Source organism: Ctenopharyngodon idella, chromosome 7 (assembly GCF_019924925.1).
Source record: "Ctenopharyngodon idella isolate HZGC_01 chromosome 7, HZGC01, whole genome shotgun sequence".
Classification (NCBI taxonomy): Eukaryota; Metazoa; Chordata; class Actinopteri; order Cypriniformes; family Xenocyprididae; genus Ctenopharyngodon; species Ctenopharyngodon idella.
In genome coordinates, this window is record NC_067226.1 from 48,383,327 (window position 1) to 48,408,536 (window position 25,210).

The 25,210-nt window shown below is 37.9% G+C and overlaps 1 protein-coding gene across 16 annotated transcripts in view; it reads left to right on the forward strand.

The window, feature by feature from the left end:
* The window catches only part of ank2b (ankyrin 2b, neuronal), a 112,067-nt gene that overhangs the window by 56,149 nt on the left and 30,708 nt on the right, over window positions 1–25,210 (forward strand). For 4 of the 16 annotated variants that reach the window (XM_051901323.1, XM_051901318.1, XM_051901320.1 and 1 more), the window contains 27 exons: window positions 1,009–1,107; window positions 1,945–2,142; window positions 2,220–2,318; window positions 2,603–2,701; window positions 2,978–3,076; window positions 4,261–4,458; window positions 4,930–5,028; window positions 5,127–5,162; window positions 5,409–5,510; window positions 5,602–5,799; window positions 6,716–6,814; window positions 6,904–7,002; window positions 7,149–7,247; window positions 7,407–7,505; window positions 7,601–7,673; window positions 10,150–10,291; window positions 10,429–10,440; window positions 10,547–10,634; window positions 12,599–12,702; window positions 12,975–13,010; window positions 15,411–15,635; window positions 20,380–20,478; window positions 21,407–21,561; window positions 21,701–21,912; window positions 22,079–22,286; window positions 22,998–23,094; window positions 24,653–24,881. In XM_051901323.1, the coding sequence (XP_051757283.1) occupies window positions 1,009–1,107; window positions 1,945–2,142; window positions 2,220–2,318; window positions 2,603–2,701; window positions 2,978–3,076; window positions 4,261–4,458; window positions 4,930–5,028; window positions 5,127–5,162; window positions 5,409–5,510; window positions 5,602–5,799; window positions 6,716–6,814; window positions 6,904–7,002; window positions 7,149–7,247; window positions 7,407–7,505; window positions 7,601–7,673; window positions 10,150–10,291; window positions 10,429–10,440; window positions 10,547–10,634; window positions 12,599–12,702; window positions 12,975–13,010; window positions 15,411–15,635; window positions 20,380–20,478; window positions 21,407–21,561; window positions 21,701–21,912; window positions 22,079–22,286; window positions 22,998–23,094; window positions 24,653–24,881 (3,303 nt within the window). The remainder of the gene's footprint in view (window positions 1–1,008; window positions 1,108–1,944; window positions 2,143–2,219; window positions 2,319–2,602; window positions 2,702–2,977; window positions 3,077–4,260; window positions 4,459–4,929; window positions 5,029–5,126; window positions 5,163–5,408; window positions 5,511–5,601; window positions 5,800–6,715; window positions 6,815–6,903; window positions 7,003–7,148; window positions 7,248–7,406; window positions 7,506–7,600; window positions 7,674–10,149; window positions 10,292–10,428; window positions 10,441–10,546; window positions 10,635–12,598; window positions 12,703–12,974; window positions 13,011–15,410; window positions 15,636–20,379; window positions 20,479–21,406; window positions 21,562–21,700; window positions 21,913–22,078; window positions 22,287–22,997; window positions 23,095–24,652; window positions 24,882–25,210) is intronic. The other 12 variants (XM_051901321.1, XM_051901326.1, XM_051901322.1 and 9 more) reach the window with 8 other exon arrangements.

Consider the following 25,210-nt stretch of genomic DNA (forward strand, 5'->3'; position numbering starts at 1 on the left):
CCTAAATTCAACACGAGAGATTTTATTCACACAGAGTACGAGTTGCAGTCTGAACACATTTTTTCCACCCCCTGATCATCAGCTGAATTTAAACAATCGACCGATGGCAGTATGTGCACTTACCTTACCTTACCTTACCTTACCCTAAGGTAATAATAACAATAATAATAATAATTCCTTACATTTATATAGCGCTTTTCTGGGTACTCAAAGCGCTTTACATATGGAAGGGGGAATCTCCTCGACCACCACCAACTGGGTACTGGGTAATAAATATAAGGTAACTGCATGGGTTATGGTTAGGTTTAGGGGTAGGTTCAGGGTTAGTACCTAGTTATTACCCATTATTGTAATTACTATAATAATAAGTACATTGTATATACATGGGGAACAGAACTGTAAAATAAAGTGCTACTGTGAAAATAATTGCTTTTATCAGCCGATACCCATTATTAACCGATACATTGGTACATCTCTAGTATTATAGATTATAATATACGTAGATACAGTTCTTGTTGCTTGATTTGTAAACAAAATATTAGGGGAAATCATAGTTCCTATGTGCAGTTTCCACTGATGATGAGTCACTGTAGCTGCGTGTGTGTGTGTGTGTGTGTGTGTGTGTGTGTGTGGTCTGATTAAAGCCATGGCCGGCTGTGTTCTTCCTCAGATTTTGACTGCAGTGTGGAGTCCAGCTGGTTGTGTTCTGTCCCTTTCTTCTGCAGTCTCCCTCCTGCAGTAACTGATGTATCATCCTACACACACACACACACACACACACACACACACACACACACACACACACTTCACGCTCTGTTGTTTCTGACTTCAGCAGTGCTTTTTATGTGCTATCAGCAGTGATGACTACACTGTACTGCAGAGGCACTATGGTTGAGTGTGTAGGAGATAAGAGGAATGTATATGATATAGCACATTTTTGAGGTGTTTAAAGTCCCAAAGTGCTTTGTAATGAAATTACTGATGTGACCTTGTGTGTCTGTGTTGCAGGATGGCCTCACACCTTTACACTGCGCAGCAAGAAGTGGACATGACACCGCAGTGGAGCTCTTATTGGAGAGAGGAGCCCCTATGCTGGCCAGAACCAAGGTAGCGATTGAAATTAGGACTTTTAGAATATAATATAATAATAAATATAAATTCTGCAATCTAACTCTAATGCATTATAGGAGGTGAGTTTTGTGTTACTGTTTGAAATTGCATCCTAATACCTGAATTATTAAGTAATCTTAGTTATATACTGAAAAAAATAGTTTTTGAAGTTTTAAATGAAAGATGATTGGAGTACATTTCGTATATTTTATATTATCGGAGTACAAATACTATTTCATTGTTTCTACTTCAAAATATCATGTTTTATAAAATGTGTTACTTGTTGTGTTACACAAAGGGAAATTCAAGGAAATAGCAATTCAATTTGTTACTGACAATCCTCATTTTGGCTGCGTGAGATTCTCCAGCTTTGTTGTTGTTGAGCGACCGAAGCGTGAGCTGTTAAAGCTCCGCCCTCTTCTGGAAAGAGGGCCGGGAACAGCAGCTCATTTGCATTTAAAGGGACACACACAAAAACGGTGTGTTTTTGCTCACACCCAAATAGGGGCAAATTTGACAAGCTATAATAAATGATCTGTGGGGTATTTTGAGCTGAAACTTCACAGACACATTCTGGAGACACCAGAGACTTATATTACATCTTGTGAAAGGGGCATTATAGGTCCCCTTTAAATTCAATCCTGTTAAGAGTAACGCAATAATGTGATGTGTTACTTTATATTATAATGTTCCCTAACGCTTACCAACAACAGTTTTTTTTTTCTCCCCTTAAAGTTTCAATGTTCAAAGACAAATATGAATATATTACACATACACAGTATTAATTTGTATCAATGATAAAGTTATTTCTCCTTACTTTCTTTTTCTGTCTAGAATGGTTTGTCTCCACTCCACATGGCAGCGCAGGGTGACCATGTGGAGTGTGTCAAACACCTGCTGCAGCACAAGGCGCCCGTTGATGATGTCACACTGGACTACCTGACAGCCCTCCATGTTGCCGCCCACTGTGGTCACTACAGAGTTACCAAACTCCTGCTGGACAAGAGAGCCAACCCGAACGCTCGAGCATTGGTAGGTGCATTCTGATTCCTGTGAGGCTTGTGTCCTCTATAAAGCTTTTTATAATCTTTCTTCTTGTTTGTTTTTAGAATGGTTTCACTCCTCTACACATCGCCTGTAAGAAAAACAGAGTCAAGGTGATGGAGCTCTTGATCAAGTATGGAGCTTTTATTCAAGCCGTCACTGAGGTATGAGCACAGAGATCAGCGTGGAGGTATTTCTTCTCATTTTTGTATGAAAGTTTTAGTTATTTTTGTAGTTTGGTGATGTGCCAGAATCATCATTAAGCCTGCATAGAATCTGTTTAGAACGATCTGCAGTTTACTTTCATAGGTTCATCAGTAGGTGTGATGATTGTATAGAAACTATAACTGGTGCTGGCTCTCATAGCATTCTCATTCTTCAGAAAGCTATTCATCTAACGTACTGATCTGATTAGATAATTATGCTAATGTCTTCACTCTCTCTCTAGTCTGGTCTCACACCGATCCATGTGGCAGCCTTCATGGGTCACCTCAACATCGTTCTTCTGCTGCTGCAGAATGGAGCTTCGCCTGATGTCAGCAACATAGTGAGTAAACACTGAGCCGCCTCTTTTCCATCATGTGACCCTAAGAGACCAATGTGGAATTTTCTATATAGGCATTCCACACAAATATCGCTCTACGCAGAAGAATCAAGTTGCAATTGATTTTCAATAGAGTTTAAGGTTTACATGTTGCTAACCTGATAGCTCAATATTCTAATAAACAAGTAAATTAAGTAAATTATTTAAACCAGTGGGGTTCAGCTAACAAAAAAGGGAAGGAATCTCTGTATCATGAACTCCCTCTGTATTCTATCCCAGCGTGGAGAGACCGCTTTACACATGGCTGCCCGTGCTGGACAGATGGAAGTTGTTCGCTGTCTTCTGAGGAATGGAGCCATGGTGGACGCTAGAGCAAGGGTAAGACAAAGGCATGCTTCAACAATATTGTCAAATTATAGCGGTATGGTACAATACAGTACAGTACGGTACTGCATCCATTGTCAGAAGTTGTGAATGGCACCAAAATCCCAAACCGTACCGTACCACTTTTTGGGACTCTTCTGTTGGGGTACCTAGCACAGTAGTCCGGTACCTAAAGGGTGGAGCTAAACTCACTGCAGAACATTGATTAGTTGACAGAGAATCGTCACTTGCACGTGCTACAAGGGGAATGACAACACGAGGCGCCGCACAAATGTGGTTCAGTTAAATAAATTTTAAAGATTGCCCATTAGATATACACAAGAGAAATTATATTTCATGTTTAACCAATACAGAGACACCAGAGCCAGCGGCAAATGTCAGAAGGACTAGCTGAGATAAAGCTGTTCTCGGCGGGTACATGAGCACTGAGTGACCGGTGATCACCTGGATCTCACAACTCCAAAAACGTCAGATTGAATATTCAAATAGGCGCTATCTTTATCAATAAACCATAGATTTGAGCTTTAAACAACTACATTCTCGCCTAAAAAACTCTTAAAACTACATTTCATGACACAATAAAGTAGTATTTACGCCGCTATTTACGCTTGCTGGCATGTGCGAGATACCAAACTAGTGCGAACTACCAAGGACGCAAGAGAAACGCCTAATGTTGCCACGCAGCAAACAAAGCTTCTTGTGAAAAACAGCCACATGTCGAGAAGGAAGAACAAGATCTGCTCTATGTCCTCCAGTCCATTGTTGTTTACAGTGTTGCTTTCTTCTCCGTACGTACCTGTGGTGACATTTCTGAAAGATATTATGTTGCCTTTTGCATGTTTTGTGACAGTTTAAAAGTGAAATGTCCAGCGATCGGCACTAAAAGCCTGTTCAGTTTTATCCAAAACAGATGAATCTGAATCTGGTAATGTTTTATTACATCACATTTTAAAATAACGCACCACCAACACTAGACCCTAAAAATACCCGATAGTGTTAATAAAAGCAAATGAGAGATAAAAGCACATTTGCTGAAGCAGCCATGCCATTTCAGCTTGCGTCTACAAGTTTATCGTGACTGGTGTTTCACAGACTCCTACCTGAGTGCTTCACATATTAAAATCTGATCTAATATCATCCAAACAGAAAATTTTATCCGAACTCTTCTCACCCGTCAGGAGGATCAGACACCGCTTCACATCGCGTCTCGTCTGGGTAAGACAGAGATCGTCCAGCTCCTGCTACAACACATGGCTCATCCAGATGCAGCGACCACAAACGGTTACACTCCTCTTCACATCGCTGCGCGCGAGGGACATCTGGACGTTACTACAGTGTTGTTGGAGGCTGGTGCTTCCCACTCCTTAGCTACCAAGGTCAGTGAATGCAAGATTTTACCACCCTGGTGAAAAGACCAGTTTATACATTTACATACATCTTACAGAATCTGCAAAATGTTTTTGTCTTCTAGAAAACGATTACACCCTTGCCTCTTAATATAGTTTTACCTTGTTGAGCATCAATGAATGATTGCACCTTTTGTAATAATTGTGTATGAGTCCCTTTCTTGTCGTAAATGTAAAAAGATGAATCTCTAAATCATATAGCCACTGTTGGAAAGGTGTGTTAATAGCATTAAATGCTGGTTTGACATTTATTACAAACACACTGTAACACGTGTCTACAAAAGACAATAGAACCCATTATAATCAGTGATGCTGTCTACACTGGATGTTACGCGACACAACAGTGAAATGATGCCTCATTCTATTTCTACATCCAGTTAGATTAGTGTGTTTGACCAGGATTAGTTGGTTTATCTGTGTTCTGCATTTAAATATCTACAGAAAGGGTTCACGCCTTTACATGTGGCATCAAAATACGGCAGCCTGGACGTGGCGAAACTACTTCTGCAGCGACGTGCACCACCGGACTCTGCTGGGAAGGTAGGCACAAGCAAACCGCTGTAGATTTTAGATGAAGACATAATGGGTTGTCAGGGCATATTTGACATGACTGGTTTGTTTGGGATGTTGTTTAAAAGAAATACATTGAGGCAATGTTGACTGCAAGAGTCCTGGTAAGCATCGTTTCACTTACTGATAACATTCTGTTAAGAAAAGGAAACAACATTGTTTTCTTCCTCTTTTCTTTAATAAGGAGCCAGGTTTTGTTTGCTCTCGAGCTTGCACTCTAATATAGACGATAACCTTGCCTTCAAACTAACATTCCCTGCTAACATCAGATTTGTGTCTTTGGGTTTGGTTTAATGCTTTTGCCACGCTAACAGTTCCCCTTAATCATGTTGCACTGACCCTCATCCCAGCAGAACGGTCTCACTCCTCTACATGTCGCTGCTCACTATGATAACCAGAAGGTGGCGCTCCTGCTTTTGGACAAAGGAGCATCTCCCCATGCCACAGCAAAGGTGAGAAGATGGATGAAATATTGATGATATGAAAACTCTATCCAGCCACACCAGCCTAACTGTGCTCCGTATCTTTTCTCCATTCATGTAGAATGGATACACTCCCCTTCATATCGCAGCGAAAAAGAATCAGATGGAAATAGCCACCACACTCCTGCAGTATGGAGCGGAGACCAACATCCAGACCAAACAAGGGGTGATGCCGCTGCATCTGGCTTCGCAGGAGGGACACAGTGAGATGGCAGCTCTGCTTCTGCAGCGAGGAGCTCACGTCAATGTAACCACTAAGGTGAATGGCTATGAAAATACTACAGATATCATTTTTAAACATTGTAGAATGATATTTGAGGCAGAGTTTGCAAACTTGAGTTAAGAATTTTAATTTTGCATCCACTGATAAGTCAGTATGCTGTCAGGTAATAAAATTCGATATCCGTGCTGCGTCCCAATTCGCATATCCGTCCTAAATAGTTTTCGAAATTAGAATTAGTGTCTCAAATCGTACAATGTTGAAATGAGTATTCCAAAGATGGTCGACAGTTTCCGTTTACACACTCCAACGACCGATGTTGAAACGCAAATAAAAAGTGTTAAAAAACTACAAACATGGTGGATATGCGAGACTGACGGTTAAGTAGAGAGGTTGAGATAAAGGGGTTTGAGTGATTAAAAATTAGTATCTAACCTCATGAAAAGATACCTCATGGTATCCACATTATATTTCTTCTGCAACAGCACTGCGAACTTTTATAAAGATACGTTTGGTCATTAACTATTAAATGCATCATTACGACTGGCAGATCAACGTGCTGCTACATTTCTCTCTGATACGATAGGAAATTAAATTAAATTGACTGTGGAGGATTTTCACTGTGAAGATGATTGACAGCAACAGCAAACAGCAAAGAAATAACGATAACACAAAGCAATGAAAAGGAAAGGACATATAAGCCATTTGACCCTAGACTCATGATTTAGAGGTTTGAATGACGGTTTGTGTTTGTTCTCTTGATAAAAGGCTCTCAAGTGCTTTAGAAATAGAGGAGCTTGTTTATTGTGCTTGTCCTGTTCAGTTTCTTTTATGTGTTATTGGACCCTACATTTGTTTGAGAATAACCAAGACTGTTATTAAGCTCTTCTTTTTGTGATGCTGAACTCTAGTAAATATCTGGTTTGGTTGGTTCATGTTTTTAATGTTTTCTAAGAGTGGACTCACATCCCTTCATCTTGCTGCCCAAGAAGACAAAGTCGGTGTTGGCGAGATCTTAGTTAAAAATGGTGCCAACCTCGACCAGCAAACCAAAGTAAGAAGAACGTTATTATACCCCAAAACAAGGCTTTTTACATTCTTTAATACATTTCACTGACTGTGACGATATGATCTCTATTGCAGTTGGGATACACACCTCTTATTGTCTCGTGTCACTATGGAAATGCTAAGATGGTTAATTTTCTATTGACGAGCGGGGCAAGTGTCAATGCTAAAACAAAGGTATTTCTTAATCTATTCATGTTTTATATTAATATGAAGACAGTTTTGTCACTCATACTATATAATCATAAGTAAAATATATATGAAATACACAAAAGATTGCAACGTGGGCATATTGTGAAATATAATATTTGCATTCTTGTCAGAATGGTTATACGCCTCTACACCAGGCTGCACAACAAGGCAACACACACTTAATTAACGTCTTGCTCCAGTATGGAGCCAAACCCAATGCTGTCACTGTGGTAAGTACACACACACACACACACACACACACACACACACACACTGGCAAAATAGACCATACTGACTTTAATACAAGTTACCCTGAGAAGAAGAAAAATGTAAAAAAGCAGCTGGCGTTGACTAATCTTGTCGTTGATGTCACGTCCTTTATTGTGTAGAATGGAAACACCGCTCTTGCCATCGCACGTCGTCTTGGTTACATTTCTGTGGTTGACACGCTGAAAGTAGTGACAGAAGAAATTATCACTACAACAACGGCAAGTTCACCTACGAATATGCATTTGTAAGAAGGTCCTGCAAATAAATACACTGTTGGTTTTTACTGTATTTAAAAAAATGTGCTTCTATACAGACGGTGACAGAGAAACACAAGCTAAATGTGCCAGAGACCATGACGGAAGTGCTCGAAGTGTCTGATGAAGAGGGTGAGTGTGACCAACAATTACTTTATTGCTTTTTTATTTTATTAAACTGCTTTATTCAATCAGTCCATCAGTCAGTCAATCAATCAATCAGTCAATCCCGAGGATCTCTTGGCACGTCTGATGAGTTTTCTCTTGTAATCTGTTGACAAGTTTTCTGTTGAATGTATTCTGCTGTGATCGGGTTAATTATGTGTATTAACGTGGAATTTCCTGCAGTTCCGAGAGAGATACAGATAGATGATGAGGCTATGTCAGATGACTCTATTGATTTTGAAGGTATAGAAAGCGTGGATTGGTGTGGTGTAATAACTGCTCAAACTTCTGATTGTGGTTTTAATGATGTTAATAATAGTTGTATGTCGTCGCTGTCGGGCGGAAACCTTGTCCAAAACCGATACTTTTCAGCAAAATGGAAAAAACACTGTATTTTTTAAATAATTGAACACTGTGTTGTCAGAGTTGATATTGTGGATTTATATATAGTCAGAGACTATACATAACAATATCCACATTTATTACAATCACGACAAAAACAAAAACAGCATTCAATCTTCGTCCCTTAGCTAAAATGAAATGATATTAAAACCGCCAGTAGGTGGTGGCAAATCATTGTCTTAACCAGTGAGTCATTGAATCATTCAGTCAAAAGATTCATTCAAAATGGCTGATTCATTCAGAGACTAAGCAGAAGTGACGATAAGAAGTGAGTTATCGATTTATTCATTAGAACGATTCCTTCAAAAACGTGGATTCATTCAGTAACGAAACTGAAACTGTTGTTCTGAGACGTGCAATGGCTCTACTGTTTGGAATTATTTTCATTTGCAAAATAGAGGGAAAACAGACAAAATTGTGTCTAAAATGTAAGTCACCTAATAGCCTATTAACTTATTGTTTAATGAATTGTTGTATAAAATCAATTTCACATTTGCAAACGTGATGATATTCGGGAAAACAGCACTTTTGCTCTTGTAGAATTGCTTATAAATATTAAAAACAAGAACTTATACAGAAACTTTTTTGCACCATATCTTGGTTTTTGGAAGCATTTTTATTATTTTTGGTGGCATTTTTGCCCTGAGGCCCTGTTAATTTCCAACCCTGTTGTGTGTGTGCGGTGTGATGGCGAAGGCGGGGCTCTTTGTCGCTCCTTCAGTTACGAGGCACGTTTCAAGTAAAACGGGTGAAACATATCAAAGGCTGCTACTTCTAAAGACTCGATGACAGTCACAGATGCTAGACTAAGACACTCTTCTCCGCTCCTCAAATACATAAAACATTAGCCTTTATACATATTGTTTCTTGAGTAAAGAAAAACGCTGTACATATTCAAACAAGCAGTTCTTTATTTACCCTTGCACTGCAAACAAGCAGAGACAATCTAAACTGTGTGCGGCACTTCTTCAAGATAGAGGTGGGCGGAGTTAAGAGGTTTGACTGACAGTTTGAAAAAAAAAGACAAAATATGAGGTTACAAGGTTTCCGCCCGACAGTGATGATATGGAAGAAGTGTGCATGGCATGATGGGATTGGTTACATTTATGCAGTTTACTAAATGACTGACTAACCTAACACAGTGATATGTATTAAATTATTTTATTTTTGCTATTGTTGATTGGAATTTAGTGCAGTCAAAAGGTTTTAGTTGTATGCCAAATATTGGAGTATTTTATAAGTTGAAATATGAATTTATAAGTCTGTCTAGTAATTATCTCGCAGTGTTGGGGAAAGTTACTTTTAAAAGTAATGCTTTACAATAACTACGTTTGGCAGTTCAAATGTGATGTTTATCTTATTCGTATGGTTGAACTGGATCATCGAAGATCAGCAGCAAAGACATTGGTTAATAAAGTGAGATTAAATACATAAAGCGTATTTGTGTTATTTAACATTTTTAGTATCATTGATATACTTTTATGTTTTTTGTTAATACTTTATTTTTACATTTTCTGTTTTTATTTTAATTTTTTTCTTTTTTCTTTTTTTGTAATTTTGTTGTTCTTGTTAAAAAAAATGTCTATATAGTTTTTATTACTTTTTAGTTTTAGTTACTTCAACTTAACTATTTTTTTCTTCATTGCTCCACACTCCAGGCAGCCAATATGCAACTGAAAGGCAAACGCCACTGTCGGTCTACAGTATGTCTTGATTTAATTGTCAGTCATTGGCTTACAGCACATGCTAGAGATGCTGCCCCTGCTGGCCAGACTTGAGAACTGCGGCTGCTTCATTTAGCTTATCCTATCCTAGAAGTGCTGCAGTGTACAGTAGACTGCTGAGACAGGCTTTGCTGATAGTGTAAATGGAAAGAACAGAGAATCTCTAAAGTGAAGGTTGTGTGTTTGCGTTTGTGTGTGCGTATATGATGCTTCTCAGGTGTTTTCTCTCAAGGTCTCTTATGTTTTTGGATAAATGCTTGTTAATGCTTAAATAGATATATGGAATTACAGTAATAACATGGTTTGTCTGTCACCAGGTGATGACACCATGACAGGTGATGGTGGAGAATATCTGAGAGCAGAGGATCTGAGAGAGTTAGGAGACGACTCTCTACCTGGGCAGTACCTGGACGGCATGAACTACCTGCGCTTCAGTTTAGAAGGAGGCCAATCCGACAGGTACTTCAGTTTGGATACTGTCGAATTTTCTTTTGTGTACACGTTGTAATCACCTACAGTTCCTTAGTGGAACTCACAGTAAATGTATAAATTTAAATGTAATCCACTTATTTTTCTTTCTGCTAACGCTGACATAGTCGCTTACAAAGGTATGTGAGAGATGTTGCACTCCCTTTATGATGACACACTATTTTGGTTCCAATACAGTGTATTTTGAGGACTACTGATGGATGTGTACTGTGTGTTTTCCTTCAGTCTGGACAGATCCTACACACCCACTCATCAAAGCTACTATCCTGCAAAACATTATGGGATGATGGAGGAGATGATGTACAGTAACCAGGTGAAGTTGAGAATTTTTTTTTGTTTTTTTTTTGCTTTTTTGAATATTGTAAAATGCAATATGTAAATATAATATAATTGTATAATCATATAATAAATGTATATGTACCCTCTGGTGCCCTTCAAGAATTTGTAAGGATTAATATGTAAGCAAAAAACTCGACCCACTAAAACTGAAAACTAAAGTTTTAATTCTTTAGTTTTGGACAGCAATTAATCAAAGTGAAAGTGAATTGCTCTTAAAAGTCATAAAATTGAGTACAAAAGACAGAAATTTAAAGATATAAGTTGTGTCCCAAAGGACGCACTATACACTATGCACTTAACTTTATACGGTTATTTAGTTATTCATCATCAGAGGCTGAAGCCCCTCCCCCTCTGCTACATAATTAAAGCTGTGACAATTAAGTGCATCATCCGGGTATTTAAAATGCACTTTTTCTATTTGGGATTTTCAGTGTGAACACACTACTCACACTGTTTATACTATAAAACAGCATAGAATAGTGCACAAGTACATGAATTGGGACGCACCAGTAGTCATACGTATTATAACATATAATGAAGAAACGCTGAACATTATAACATAATGCTCATTTAGAGTATTATACTACCTGGTATCAAAGTATTTAAAGCAATATAACATACACAGTGTCTATTTACACCAAGTGCAAAATGGCTGCCTTGTTGGCAGAGGCTGTTTACAGTAACTCCGCCCACCATGGCCTGATTGGTCCAGACAAAATGACAAAAGAAACCTGTCTGATAACAGTATCAGCGGCGTGGAAAGGAAGGCGGATGACATTAGCTTTTGACGCAACCAACCCAAGTTCGAATCCACCTTTTTCCAAACTCATTCACATCGCATATCAGCTCGGAGAGGAATTTATTTTAAATAAAAATTAAGAACATATTTGAAAAGTGGAAATAAAGTGCCTAATGGGTATTTAAAGCTGCAGTCTGTAACTTTTTATTGGTTACAAATAATCTAAAATCAATTTTTGAGCAAGTACATAACCAGCCAGTGTTCAAAACTATCTCCTTACCTTAGCCTGATTCACAACGGTAAGCTTGTAATAAAGTTTCCTAATCCGAGTGGTACTGGTAGGTTTCCGTGGGAAATTTGAGCATATCGCCGTTCGTCTTTGCGTCATTACGTCACGTCTGTTTACATGAAGAAGGAGTCCCAGCTAATAGGCTAAATCATGTGAGGATGCTGCAGGTAATGGATCATTTATAGCCTTTTCTCACAGCAGCTGGAATAATTAAACGATGTTGTTATCATTAACAATTTGAGAAGAAAGCATAACAACAATAATAATAATTTGCACGGTTTGATGTGATATGAGCTAAGTGATCATTAGATTTAATCACCATTGGCAGTGTGATTTATTGTAATGCTTTTTTTTCTCAGTTGGTCAGAACAAAAGTGGCAGACATGTTACTTACTTGTTCAGATGACATTTTCCGGTGAAAATTCTTATTTTGGTCATTTTCCAAGGTGTAGAATCTGTAATCTGACAGCAAACATTAGATTCATACACGCTGAGGAGCCGTGCGGATGCACAACACACGTAAAGATGATACTTCCGCAAATAACTGCAATTGCAGGTTTCAAACAGAGATGGCGACAAAGAGGCAAAACCTACGGACTGCAGCTTTAATATTGAGAATAAAGTGTTTAACAGGACTTTAGGGATAGAATAAAGCAGCATCCATTTATGATTTAAAAAAATATATAATCATATACACTGTTATTATTGCAATATTGTTATTATTGTACACTATTTTATAATATACTACAATACACTGAGGTGCAAATCATATCTGCCACTATCTGCACTAAGTATAAATAGCATCTAACAACTATTTACACTTAATGTGAATAATATCAGTCACTTAAACTGCTGCTATTTAAACAGGATCATTCCCAGTTTTAACAGAGATGCCTTTTTCCCACTCCAGGTGTCTTCTCTTGCAAGAGAAAATGAACAGGACTCGTGCAGACTGAGCTGGGACATGGAAAACTTGGACAACATCGCACTTTCCTCAAGTCCTGCTCATTCTGGGTATGAAAAACATCTGTCATCAAAAACATGACAGTCAACATGTTTCTGGTTTTATTGTGAATGATTCTTCTTTTAAATCACAATTAAATATTTGTTCTTGATATTGCCTAAGGTTTTTAACAAAATATGCGTACATATTCTGCACAAATCTTTAATAACCAGAAACCTACAGTTTTCTTGCTATATCACTGCTCACTTTACTGTAAGTTCCTCTGTTTTTCAAACTTCATTCTCTCTTTCTGACTCTTTCTCTCTGATGGATGGTATTTCAGCCGTTGTTCTCCATGTCATGACCATGACAATAGCAGGTGACTAAAGCGACGTGTCATTTGACCTCTGACCTCCTCTGCTCCATTCAGTGTGCACAAGGACCACTTAGTTCTTCTTGCTATGCCTCTTGGAATATTACAATTTGTGATCAAATTCACACACACACACACACACACACATATATATATATATATATATACACCAGGCTTATGGCATTAATATACTTGACTTTTAGATTTATGTGTAGAATCTTATAACATCATTTTATCAAAGGACCCTAAAGATGCCAAAAGGCACTGCAAGTTTGAAGTCATCTGAATGTTGTTGGTCATTTCACAAACTCGTCTTGGAGACTAACACAATATTGTTGTTTATTTCTCATTTGTTTGTTTTTAATAGATCTCTACCGTAGTGAGCTCTCTGTGTGAAAGGGTTCATGTTTTTAATCATAGATTTTGGAACTGACGAAACTCATCCTGTATGATGTGATATTCCACCATTACAGTAACATTATTATTATTATTATCATCATTATTAACATCATCATCCAGCCATTAGTTCTTTCCAGCATTACTATGATCCCAGTGGTGGTTCTCAATCACTAGCACTTAAGTGAGATCAGAAGAACAAAATAACAAATTATATAACAAAATAAATGATCAATTTAAGTATATACTTAAGATCATGTTAATTTGTGTTTACAAAAGCCTTATAATTACTGAAAGTGAAATATGTGCATTTCCATAACAGTTCACCAGCATAAGAATTTTCAGTATTGTAATTACTGTGTAAAATTTACATTATATTTACATTAAAATCACACAGGCACTTTTTTGTTTGCCATGCATGTTGTGTCTCCAGGATTGTATCTCTAAATCATAATTCCAGATGATCTGTGCAGGTGTGTGTGTGTGTGTGTGTGTGTGTGTGTGTGTGTGTGTGTGTGTGTGTGTGTGTGTGTGTGTTTGCATGAAAATCAAACAGTGATATATGTTGTTTTGATAATGTTGATGCGTTTGAATATCCACTGTGATTTTATGGGTATTCGTATGTATTTTATGTAAAGTGTGGTTTCCATACACAGTAGACAACAAAATGTACAATACTGACATTCTGACAGCATCTAAAATGTAAATTATTTACATATGAACAACTTTATTGACATACACGTTTACAAATCCTTATTTATGAATACTGAATTCATGGAATTAATCGTTTGATACTATGTATTTATTATCATGGAGATTACAGTATTGTCTCAGTTGCATTTGTTTAATATAGTTGACTCGATTACATTAACTTGATTCAAATTATTACATAATGTTAAACAAGACTACACTTTAAAAACTTAAAATGAATAACTTTTCTGTAATCGTTTATCCATTACTTATCACGTAATATTTATGTTGTTTGCCGTGGGATACACAAAATATTTTCTCAATATACTGTGACAAAAAATTACTATGAAATACACCAAAAAACGAAACATAAAATGATCATAAAAAATAATCCATATTATTGAGGGGAACAAGGCACAGGTGAGACTAATTAGGACCAAAAAAAGTAACCATAGAAACCAAGGACTGACTCTAAACCCAAGCAATGAAAACAGACAAATCATGACACTTAGATACTGCTTTTTGACAGTTTAGTAATAATTAAATGATAGTGATTAGAGGACATCTGTTCAGTGTTGTCCAATTTAGCAACTTCGTCACTAGATTTTTGCACACGCCTTTATTGACTTTTTTCTCAAAAATGTAACAACAACAAATCTAGCCACTTTTTAGACTGCTGGTTAACATGTAGTCTGTCACTATATCACACCTGTTCTGTTGTCTGACAGAAAATAAGTAAATTAGACACTTTATTGAACATTCGGCTATATATTGTATTAAAATACAGTATGTGAACATGGATTAGGAGAGAAAGCAGATGGAAAGTGTCGACAGTTGGTGCATTACGTCATCTGGTGACATTTATAGACTTTTTGAGCAGGCTACTTTTAGCCACTTTCCATTGAAAATGGAAAGCATTTTTCTGCCCGTTATGTTTTATATATTCTTTTTATACTCTCTATAACAGTGGTAATGTTTAGTTTGGGATCTTAAATTAATCTAAAAATGGTAAAAATATAAGTATACAAATTTATAACTATAAACATAAATTCTAAAGCTGTAAATACACAATAATGTTTGCATTTTCGATGTTGTCTATACGCCCATATTGTATATTTCAAATGTGTTTTTGTACTTGTTACGTACTAATACCTACATATAAACACTGAGACTGGAATTTCATGATCACCTTTCGAAGTGACTTGTGATTCCATGACATGCATATGTTTTTCTTTTGTTTATTATTACTAAACTCTTCCTTCATCTGAAGATGCGATCCCTTTTTCAGATGCATTTTAACATTGTGCATCCTCACTGCAGTTTCTTGGTCAGCTTCATGGTGGACGCCCGTGGAGGTGCCATGCGAGGATGTCGCCACAATGGTCTGCGACTGCTCATTCCGCCGCGGAAGTGCAGCGCCCCTACTCGAGTCACCTGTAGACTGGTCAAAAGGCACCGATTGGCAACCATGCCCCCCATGGTAGAGGGAGACGGTCTAGCCAGCAGGCTGATCGAGGTTGGACCCTCTGGAGCACAGTTCCTTGGGTAAGCAAACGTTGATATGAGTTTATTTTATCAAAGTGTTGGAGAGTGAAAGTATGATTGCAGTCTCTCATCACTATTTAAACTCTGAACATGTTGATAATTTTTATATTGATTGTTTGAATGATCAGAATATGACATTCTGACTTTTCGTCAATGAACAATGCTGGAGTATTTTAAACTAAATCAAAAGTGGTATTTCAGCAAACATGCTAGAATCATTACTTCTAACTGTATCCCTCAAATGAAATTCATGGATATATATTTAAAGGGGCTGTATGTAGAATTTAGAAACCCTTATTATTAGCGACACCGGTGGCCATTAATTGAACTGCAGCAGCAAATTATTTTGCACACGAGACTAAACGTGATTCAAGTCCCTGATATACTCACTGCAAAGGTCTTTCTTGTGCTTAGAAGTCAAAAGTTGAAAATACCTCTGCAGCGATATACTGTTAGCGATCATCCTGACGCCGTCCACGCTGCTGAGAGCGATGTTTAGATGAATATGTAAATATGCGCTTTCATGGCGACAGATGAGGTCATTAAAATCACACTGTTATGATAGTTTGATTATAAAGTATATTTGAGATTGTGTAGATCTGGCTGTGTGACACTATAGTTTGAATGAATCCCTTTTCTTTGCATGACACATTGACATTACAGTACAGAACGGATCTTTGGGCATTACCCTGAACATTGTATAAGCATTATACAATCGTAAAAGTCACATCCTTTCGATTTCCCTGGCAAAAACGACCCGAGTCCTTCACATAAAAATCAGTCTACTGGCTTTCATAGACAACCTAGGAAGTTAGGGAAGTTTTTTAAGTTTCATTACAAGCTGTTCACACATTAGCAAAAAAAAAAAAAAGTGATTAATACATGAAAAATTATTACATATAGCCCCTTTAAAGCCATGAACTTTGTAAACTTTTGGTAAACTTAGTGAACTTTTAATTAAACAAAATTTTATGTAAGAATGAAGTGTAGGAACAATTGAAGTAAAGCTTACTTCTGAAATGCACTCAGAATTACAATGCTACTTCTGCAAGGTGGAGTATAAGAGAACTCCTGCAGCAGATCTAGACAGGTGGTGCTGGGGAGGAGGAGGAGTAAAGAAAATTCTCATGGTGCACAGGACTGAGTTGGACCAGGTCAGGAAGGGAATATATATAAGGTTGAATAGATAGGAAAGAGAGATAGATTGGCGGCACTGCCATCTTAAAAGAACAAATCAGCTACCCGGAAGAGTTTCATGGCTGAACTATGCAAAAATTTAATGCCAAATTAGACAAATGGGTTTATGGCAGGGAAGCACAGGGTCACAGTCCTGCAACCCTAATTTATGCACCTGATCCAGCTAATCAAGATTATTTGAGAACTGCAGGTAGTGATGGGAGAAACAAAGCTTTTCAAAGCTTCGAATCAATTGAACCAATTGCTTTGCAAAATGACTCACTGTTTCAAAGCGCCCAAAACGCCACTCGCTGCTCAGAACAGTGTAAATGCAACAAAAACTCAGGCCAAACATGCATAAAAACACCTTTTACAAACCCATTGCAAATGTTTTATTGAAAGTAAAATCTATCAAATGCAATTAACTACTCATCTAATAAGATTAAATATCAAGTATCTGTATAATATGTGCTCTTTTATCAATTTTCAGGGATTGTTTTGTTTGTTCTATGGACGGCTCAGCTAAACAGGCTATTAAATTTAAAATAAATTAAATAAAAGACTATTAAATACTATTAATCCTTTTAATTATACTAATGTCTAATTAAAACGTCAACAAATATATAAAACTGATCAGAGATCAGGTAAAACCCATAAACACTTGTTCAATGGTTTGCCGCTGGTAGCCGATCTCAGTGAATCCGCACATTTGGAAGCAGTTATGATGTAACTAAGCCTCGTTTACTGAAATCACGTGACTTTGGCAGTTTGATACACACTCCGAACCACCGATTCGAAACAAAAAATTTGTTAAGGTTTCGAAATCGCCCATCACTAACTGCAGGTATGATAGCTGGAGCAGGGTTAGAACTAAAGCTCTGCAGGACTGCGGCCCTACGGGAGCTGAGTTTCACACCTCTGGTTTATGGTGTAACATGAGTTCAACTACTTTCTGAGTATCAACACTTTTTCACCTATAACACTGCTTTAATGAAAAAATGTACAGTACATTTGTCTACATGTGTTCTTTGCTGCCTTTATTACTCACCTCCTGTTAAAATTACTGATGCTGCTTCTGCTTTTCTGTATTTAACAAGGCTGTACCACCTGATTTTTTTATTTTTTTTCCAGGGGTGGGGGGTGGGGTCAATGTACCATAAAAAAAAAAAAAAACCCTTCTTGAATTGATTTAATATGTTTTTCCCTTACTAACAGTTGATGAATGGTAATCTACATAAAGTCTATGCACTATTTGAGGTGGACAGCCATTTGTAGTGGTGTCCGAAACCATAGTGGACATTATCGAGTGCACTCATTCAATCCCATAATGCACCTCAATAGCGAGTGTACAACCGATGTAAAATCAACGATTAACTACTAAAGAATACCCATGCACAGTGAACATTCCAATGAATGAAAATTTTATCAACATGTGCTCAAGTTGCACAGTATATAGATCTTTCTAGGTTCGAGCACCTGCAGGAATATAGTCTCTCAGCAACAAAACACTCCTCTGAAGGTTAATTCTCAAATATAGTCTCTGAAGGTGACCAAGAACAAGGTCTCTATTCTGAGACACCAAAGTATCCGATTGATCTAAACTCGATTGTTGTGGCCCTTGGATTTGCAGTGGAGCCAGAGTATTTTGTGAAGGTAGGAAATGCTAAGGTCAGGCTGAAAGAAGTACTTGGGATTGGTAAACTTTTCCCCCAAATACAGATCTAAGGAACTTTCTGTGTTCCAGAGTGAAGTTCATCAGTATGTAAGTCCCATGATTGAGCATAAACTGCCATTCTTTGTTGGTGTCAAAATTGGAGCGACCAAATACTCTTCTTTAAGACTTTAACAAGACATATTCTGCAGACGTCACCATGCTGCCTAATGAGGTGAGAGAGGCGTCAAGCGTTTCATGGCTGAAGCCCGAGTATGAGGGCGTTTCATTTTAATTGTCAACTTATTTTCAGCAGTCACCAAGCTTATGCACACTGGCCACAGACATGAAGATGTACCTTTAAGCTGATTGCTCACTAAACCCCCCCCCCACAGTCATCGTGTTTTCAGGCTATTTTAAATGTGATTTTGACGTGATATAAAGAGTTGAAATGGTTGTTTACTTACTTTTCAATTAGTCTTCCCATTATCATTGTCTTCATTCAGGCCGATGAGAATGTGTACAAAAACAAGAGGCAGGATTTATCACGTGAACCAATCATATTCAATCATAACTGATCATATCCAATCACAGCGTGATGGAGGCACTGCCTCCTCTCATGTGACTTTCCCCCACTGATTCCCAATTACCCCCCACTACCCCCGCACACTTTAGGGTGTCTGTTTTAACTCAATGGGGACAGAGGAGGCAAGCCTCCCGCTGTAACTTCACCTGCGGGTGTCGCTGTTGGACATTGTTACTTTATAAAAAAACGATTGACTTTTACACTTTTTAATGTCACATTTTGTAATGTTTGCGTTGTTTTATTTATTTTATTTTTTTTGTAATATCGATTATTTTCTCATCCAGTTTTTTTGAGGAGGCACTGCCTCCCTTGCCTCCTCAGAGAAAATGCCCCTGCCTCATACATCCTAGATGTATATGACTTTCTTTCTTCAGATCTACACAAACAAAGATTTTTAGAAAAATATTCCATCTCTGTGAGTCCGCATAATGCATTGGATGGAACCCTCTAAGTTGACACATCAAAAACCACACAAAGCAAACACGATGGTAATCCAAAACTTCTGCTTACATCATTCATCACAACATGCTGACGTTTACATCAAGCATAAACTCATGAATGTGTGTATGACCGTTGACCGGAAGTGATGGTTTATAGTTTAAAAAGTTTCAAATATTATTATTTTTCTCACACACACCTTTTCTGAAGAAGACATGGATTCATCAGCTGCGGTTGTTTGGATTACCAAACCCCGGCTTTTTGAATTTAGGGGGTCCCAGACACTTGCATTAAATGGACTCACAGAGATGGATTATTTTAATGAAAAAACAGTCACTGATTTACATTTTTGGGTGGAATATCCTTTGAAGGCGTCATTGCAAAGTGCCAGAGCAAAACTGAATGTGTAGGAACTGACAGAGCAGAATTTCAATGAGGAAAAGGGCAGATATGCGTTGGCGGTGTGACAGAGTTCTTCAATTTAGCCTCTGCCAAAACGGCATTGTTGTCAAGTAAACTCTCTCCCAAATGGCAGAGTTGATGTGTACTTGTAGTCATGTTCGAGTGTCCATAAATTCCACAAGACTGCAGAGTGTCCCGTCTGTCATTTTAGGTTTCAGAAGTTTTCACCCCCCTCTGAAGCTTGTGTGCAAGAGCTTATGGGTGCCATTAGGAACAGGCTTTTAGTGTGGACTACAAAACTAAACAGGGAAAATCATCATCATCTTTGTTTATTACTTGCAACTTACAGAGAAATTTAAACCCTTCCAGGGTTGTTTTTTTTTTAAACATTTGTTTCAAGAAAAGTTCTTCTAAATGGAAGGTGTCTACAAAACAAACTCGACAATATGCCACCTATGCTCTCTTTTCTCACTGCTGCTATTGGATGACAGTAAGCTCCACCTCCCTACTGCCCCGCCCCCTCTGAATGAGGGCGAGAGTTTGGTTAGCCGCATTCTGCAACTGGGCCCACCAGGGACAAAATTTCTGGGGTAGGAGTGACACATGAAACAATCAATGGATGCCAGTCCCACACCCCACTTTCTCCTTTCTCACTATCTTCCTTTTAATTGTGTTGTATTGGTTCTGCTTTTGTTGTAAAGTAGCTCTGTTTAGTAGTAAATGGTACCATAGGTGTCATTTTTATTTTTCATTTTAGCCTTGATTACTCATGATTGTTTCCAAACTTGTTTCCAAGCAAAATATACTTCTATATTTTGCCATCAAAATGTCACAGGTTTGGGAAATTCATGACCAAAACATCATAGTGTTTGTAGTGATTTGTCACAAGTGTGTCATTCTGAATATCTGTGTGTCCTTTAGCTCCTTTAGGTGACTGTTCGTGCCCAGTTGTTTGTGCTCATCTTATTTTATTTTTATTTGTTTTGCCATTTGCTGAGCTACTTTAGTTGCAGCATGAGTTTCTGTGGCTGTGTGCATTTTTTTAGGTATGAACATAACATGACTATTGTTATGGCGGTTTTCAGTACGTTTGTGAAAGATTTCATTAATTTAGGCCATACTACACCCAGTAGAATTTTAATCAAAAGTATCGAGACTTGGTAACTAAGTCCAATTGCTTTTGATAAAATTTCTTTTCTTTTTGTGTTTTTCAATGAAACAAAACAATATAATACACATTATTTATTATTACATGACATAGACTTTATTTAATATCCAGTTGTTGCTTGCAGTTACCATTACTGAACAAGAAACAAGTAAATACAATGAGAAATTTCTGATTCCTCTGTATATTATACTATTATTGTTTTAGTATAAGCCTCTTAGGGCCATTTTTACAGTGATTTAAAGCTAAATGTATTAGCCTAATTGCAGGTAAAATTGGAGACATTTACACACAAACAGACACACACACACACACACATTTGTATGAATAACGTTCTCGTAACTTGCTGTTAGGCCGGTGATTGTGGAGATCCCTCACTTTGCGGCTCTGAGAGGGAAGGAGCGGGAGCTGGTGATCTTACGCAGTGAAACAGGAGAGAGCTGGAAGGAGCATCATTGTGAGTACACAGAAGAAGAGCTCAACCAGATCCTCAACGGCATGGACGAGGGTGAGGAAAGAATCTACGTATAAACATAACATGGTCAATTACAAATCATAACCTCCCATTATAGAGATTTGTTTCCACTAGTTTGAATACATATAAGAAATGGACAGATGCTGTACAGTACATCCATCTTAAATTTCAGGACTGGACCCGCCAGAAGAGTTGGAGAGGAAGCGCATCTGTCGCATCATCACTCGAGACTTTCCACAGTATTTTGCTGTGGTGTCGCGAATTAAGCAGGACAGTAATCTCATTGGTCCAGAAGGTGGAGTTCTGAGCAGCACAGTGGTTCCTCAAGTACAGGCCGTCTTCCCAGAGGGAGCGCTCACTAAACGCATCCGGGTCGGCCTGCAGGTAGCAAATTTAGTTTTTACAATGGAAATCGTAGATCGTAGAATCGGAATTCAGCGTATGTGCTGTCAAAAGCATTCTATTGCTAACAGCGACAATACTGAAATAGATTTAAACAGATGCTTTAACAGTGTTGTGATCATTTTATTCATTATTGCCTTTTGGTCAGGCTCAACCCATGAGTGTTGATGTAGTGAGGAAGAATTTGGGTAATAAAGCCACATTCAGCCCTATAGTGACTCTGGAACCACGGAGGAGGAAATTCCACAAACCCATAACCATGACCATCCCTGTCCCGAAGAGCTCTGCTGACCCAGTCCTGGGCGGCTTCGGAGGTGGAGATACTCCTACGTTACGTTTGCTATGCAGCATCACAGGTGAGAAAGTACACAGGGACATACACAAACAAAACTCTGCGTTCTGTAGCATGATATGGTGTATTAGAATACATTTTTAATCCCAACCCCTGCAGAGGCAACTATACAGTAATGCATTCGTAAGTGTAACACTGCAGTGCTATCAAAATATTGCTGACACAGTGTCACGATCCAGAGTTATAAGAATAAATTTAGGATTTATTCAGTTTATATTAGGGGCTTTCGCACCGGAGGAACCTTTTCACAGTTCCTAGAACTATTGGCTGAAGTCCCCGTATTTTTCCGTGTTCGCACCGCAGGAACTAAGAATGATTTTAGTTCTAGGAACTTTTTAGGGGGAACTAAATTAGCTCCTAGTAGGGTCTAAACCAGCACTATAGGAACTATCAGTGACGTAAGTGTGCGTTGATTGGTCAAACGCATGCCAAACACCGGCACCCGGCATCTTTAAAAGCAGTGTAAACATATTTACTTCACGAACATGGAAAACAGCGATAACACCTTTTCTCTGCCTCGATGATATCATGTCATAGGAGATTTCGTCTCTTAGCTCCACTTTTTGCTCTTTCAGTCGTGTAAATTATGTGTTTACATTCAATCTCCGTGATCACGAAACCCACGACACACAACAAACACTGCGACTCATTTTAAAATACCAAAAATATTGACTTTTTTGTATTTTGTAACCAAAAACGTTTCTTCCATGAATAGGTGGGACCACTCCGGCTCAATGGGAGGATATCACTGGAACTACACCATTAACATTCACCAATGACTGTGTGTCTTTCACCACAAATGTGTCTGCCAGGTATATTCTCTAGAAGCAACAGAAGAGCATTACTGAATATATGTTTTGAATGATGAATTTTTGTAAAGCCCAAATATACTCCGGTTTTTATGCGTATGCTTGTGTACGATACAGTACACGTGATGGAAATTTAGTCTTCGTCAAATTTTGTCTACATACTCTGTACGCTCAGCTTACACATGCCCCCTTGAACTTTTTTTGCACTAAGTTAACCTGTTAGCCTTCACCCCCACTTTTGAAAAGTATGGTCTCATTTAAAAGCAGTGAAAGTTTATTGTAAAATCAGAATTAATTATTGTCATAATGAAAAAAATATATAAATAGCTTCAAAGTTTTGTAAAGTTATTAGAAATTTATTTTTATGAAATATCTTTATGAAAATAAAATTGAAGTGCATTGCAGCTAAAGCCATTTCAAATCTGAAGATGATGAGACTAAAACTCTGAATTTTATTAAATGTTTTTAAAGACCATGTCAGGTGATTTTATTTTGAGAAGTCTCTAAAATGCTAACTGTTTATTATTGTAATCTTCTAAGTGTATTGTCTATATTGTTTTGTGGTGCAAACTGCCCCATTCAGTTTCAGTCTCCCCTGCGCACATTCACACCTCTCCTGCTTGGTTATGGCTGTAATTATTCTTTTCTTTTGTCTTCATTATAAGTACTGACGACTTTCTATTCACACTGTTTTAATCCCTAATTTCTTTGATCAAACTTCTCACTTCACCTTCTTTGAAACTATATCAAATGCCTTTCTTGAAAAAAGAAACTTTTCAGTGAGCTTTACTATTCAAAATTATTCATAAAAATAATCAGCAAGGTGGGAGGTGCATGTTAGGGCTAGCTAGCATGTTAGCTTTGCACACCATCAATATACATCAATTTATGAGATTAAAACCATGTTTTTGCTCCAAACTTATTTTATAAGTTTATAAATAACCTTCTGTGATCTGATGTGGCTTCGGTTCAAAAAATCAGACAGAAAATATATTCTTTTATAGTATTCTGCACAATGATAAAGGTTATGTCGATTAGCATTGCATTATAAATATAATCTATTATTATGAAAATACCCGACATGGCTTGAAGAACACAGATAAAACATAAATTGTTGCAATCGTGTGTTTATTGTCTCCAAAACGTCCTTATCTGCATGTTACAGTGATTTCTGGAAGCCTTGTTTATGTAAAGGATTTCCTGGAATGTCACATGATATGGCTGTTCAACACGAGTGGACTAAATGTGCATAGAGCGCCCCTTAGTTTTCAGTATGAAGGAATCACAGTACATGAAAGTGTTTAGTGGTACTGCAGACGCAGTACCTGCATTGATGAGCACTTTTGTGTGGGGTTAAGACATATCCACAACTCTAGTTTAAATGAGTACTAAGATGTTTTTATCAGTCATAACTTATGGAGAGAAATAGCGCAGATACCTGACGAGGATGAAACTTTGCACATACACTTTTGCGTCAAAACTGAAGTATACTTTGGGCAAATGTGCCAATCCTGGTTGAAGCTCACAAAAGCAGCAATATATCCCATATTTTCCTCATCAGATTCTGGCTGATCGACTGCAGGCAAGTACAGGAGTCGGTGAACTTCGCCACTCAGGTGTATCGTGAGATCATCTGTGTACCTTACATGGCCAAATTCGTCATCTTTGCCAAAACGCATGACCCTATTGAGGCTCGACTGCGCTGTTTCTGTATGACTGATGATAAAATGGATAAAACGTTGGAGCAGCAAGAGAACTTCACAGAAGTGGCACGTAGCCGAGACGTGGAGGTGAGTAATGGACAGGCCCTGGTCAACAACACTGAGAATTCTGAATGGGTATTGCTGCAATGGATTCCTGCTAATATATTTCTATGCAGCCCGATCAGCTTTAGGTATAAAATAGAGTACTGACTTCTCAGTATACCTCCACATCTGGAGGTATCACTTGCTTTGTTTTGCATCTTTAGGCATTCTCCTCTGTTGCATTGCTTCTCTGAAAGAGGTTTCCAAGGTTTGCTGATTGGTTGGAAGTTTGGATGTGACATCTTGATTCTGATCCTGATTCTGCACAGTTTTAATTAAGCCATCATGGCCTGATTTGTTCTAAGATCCTGCAT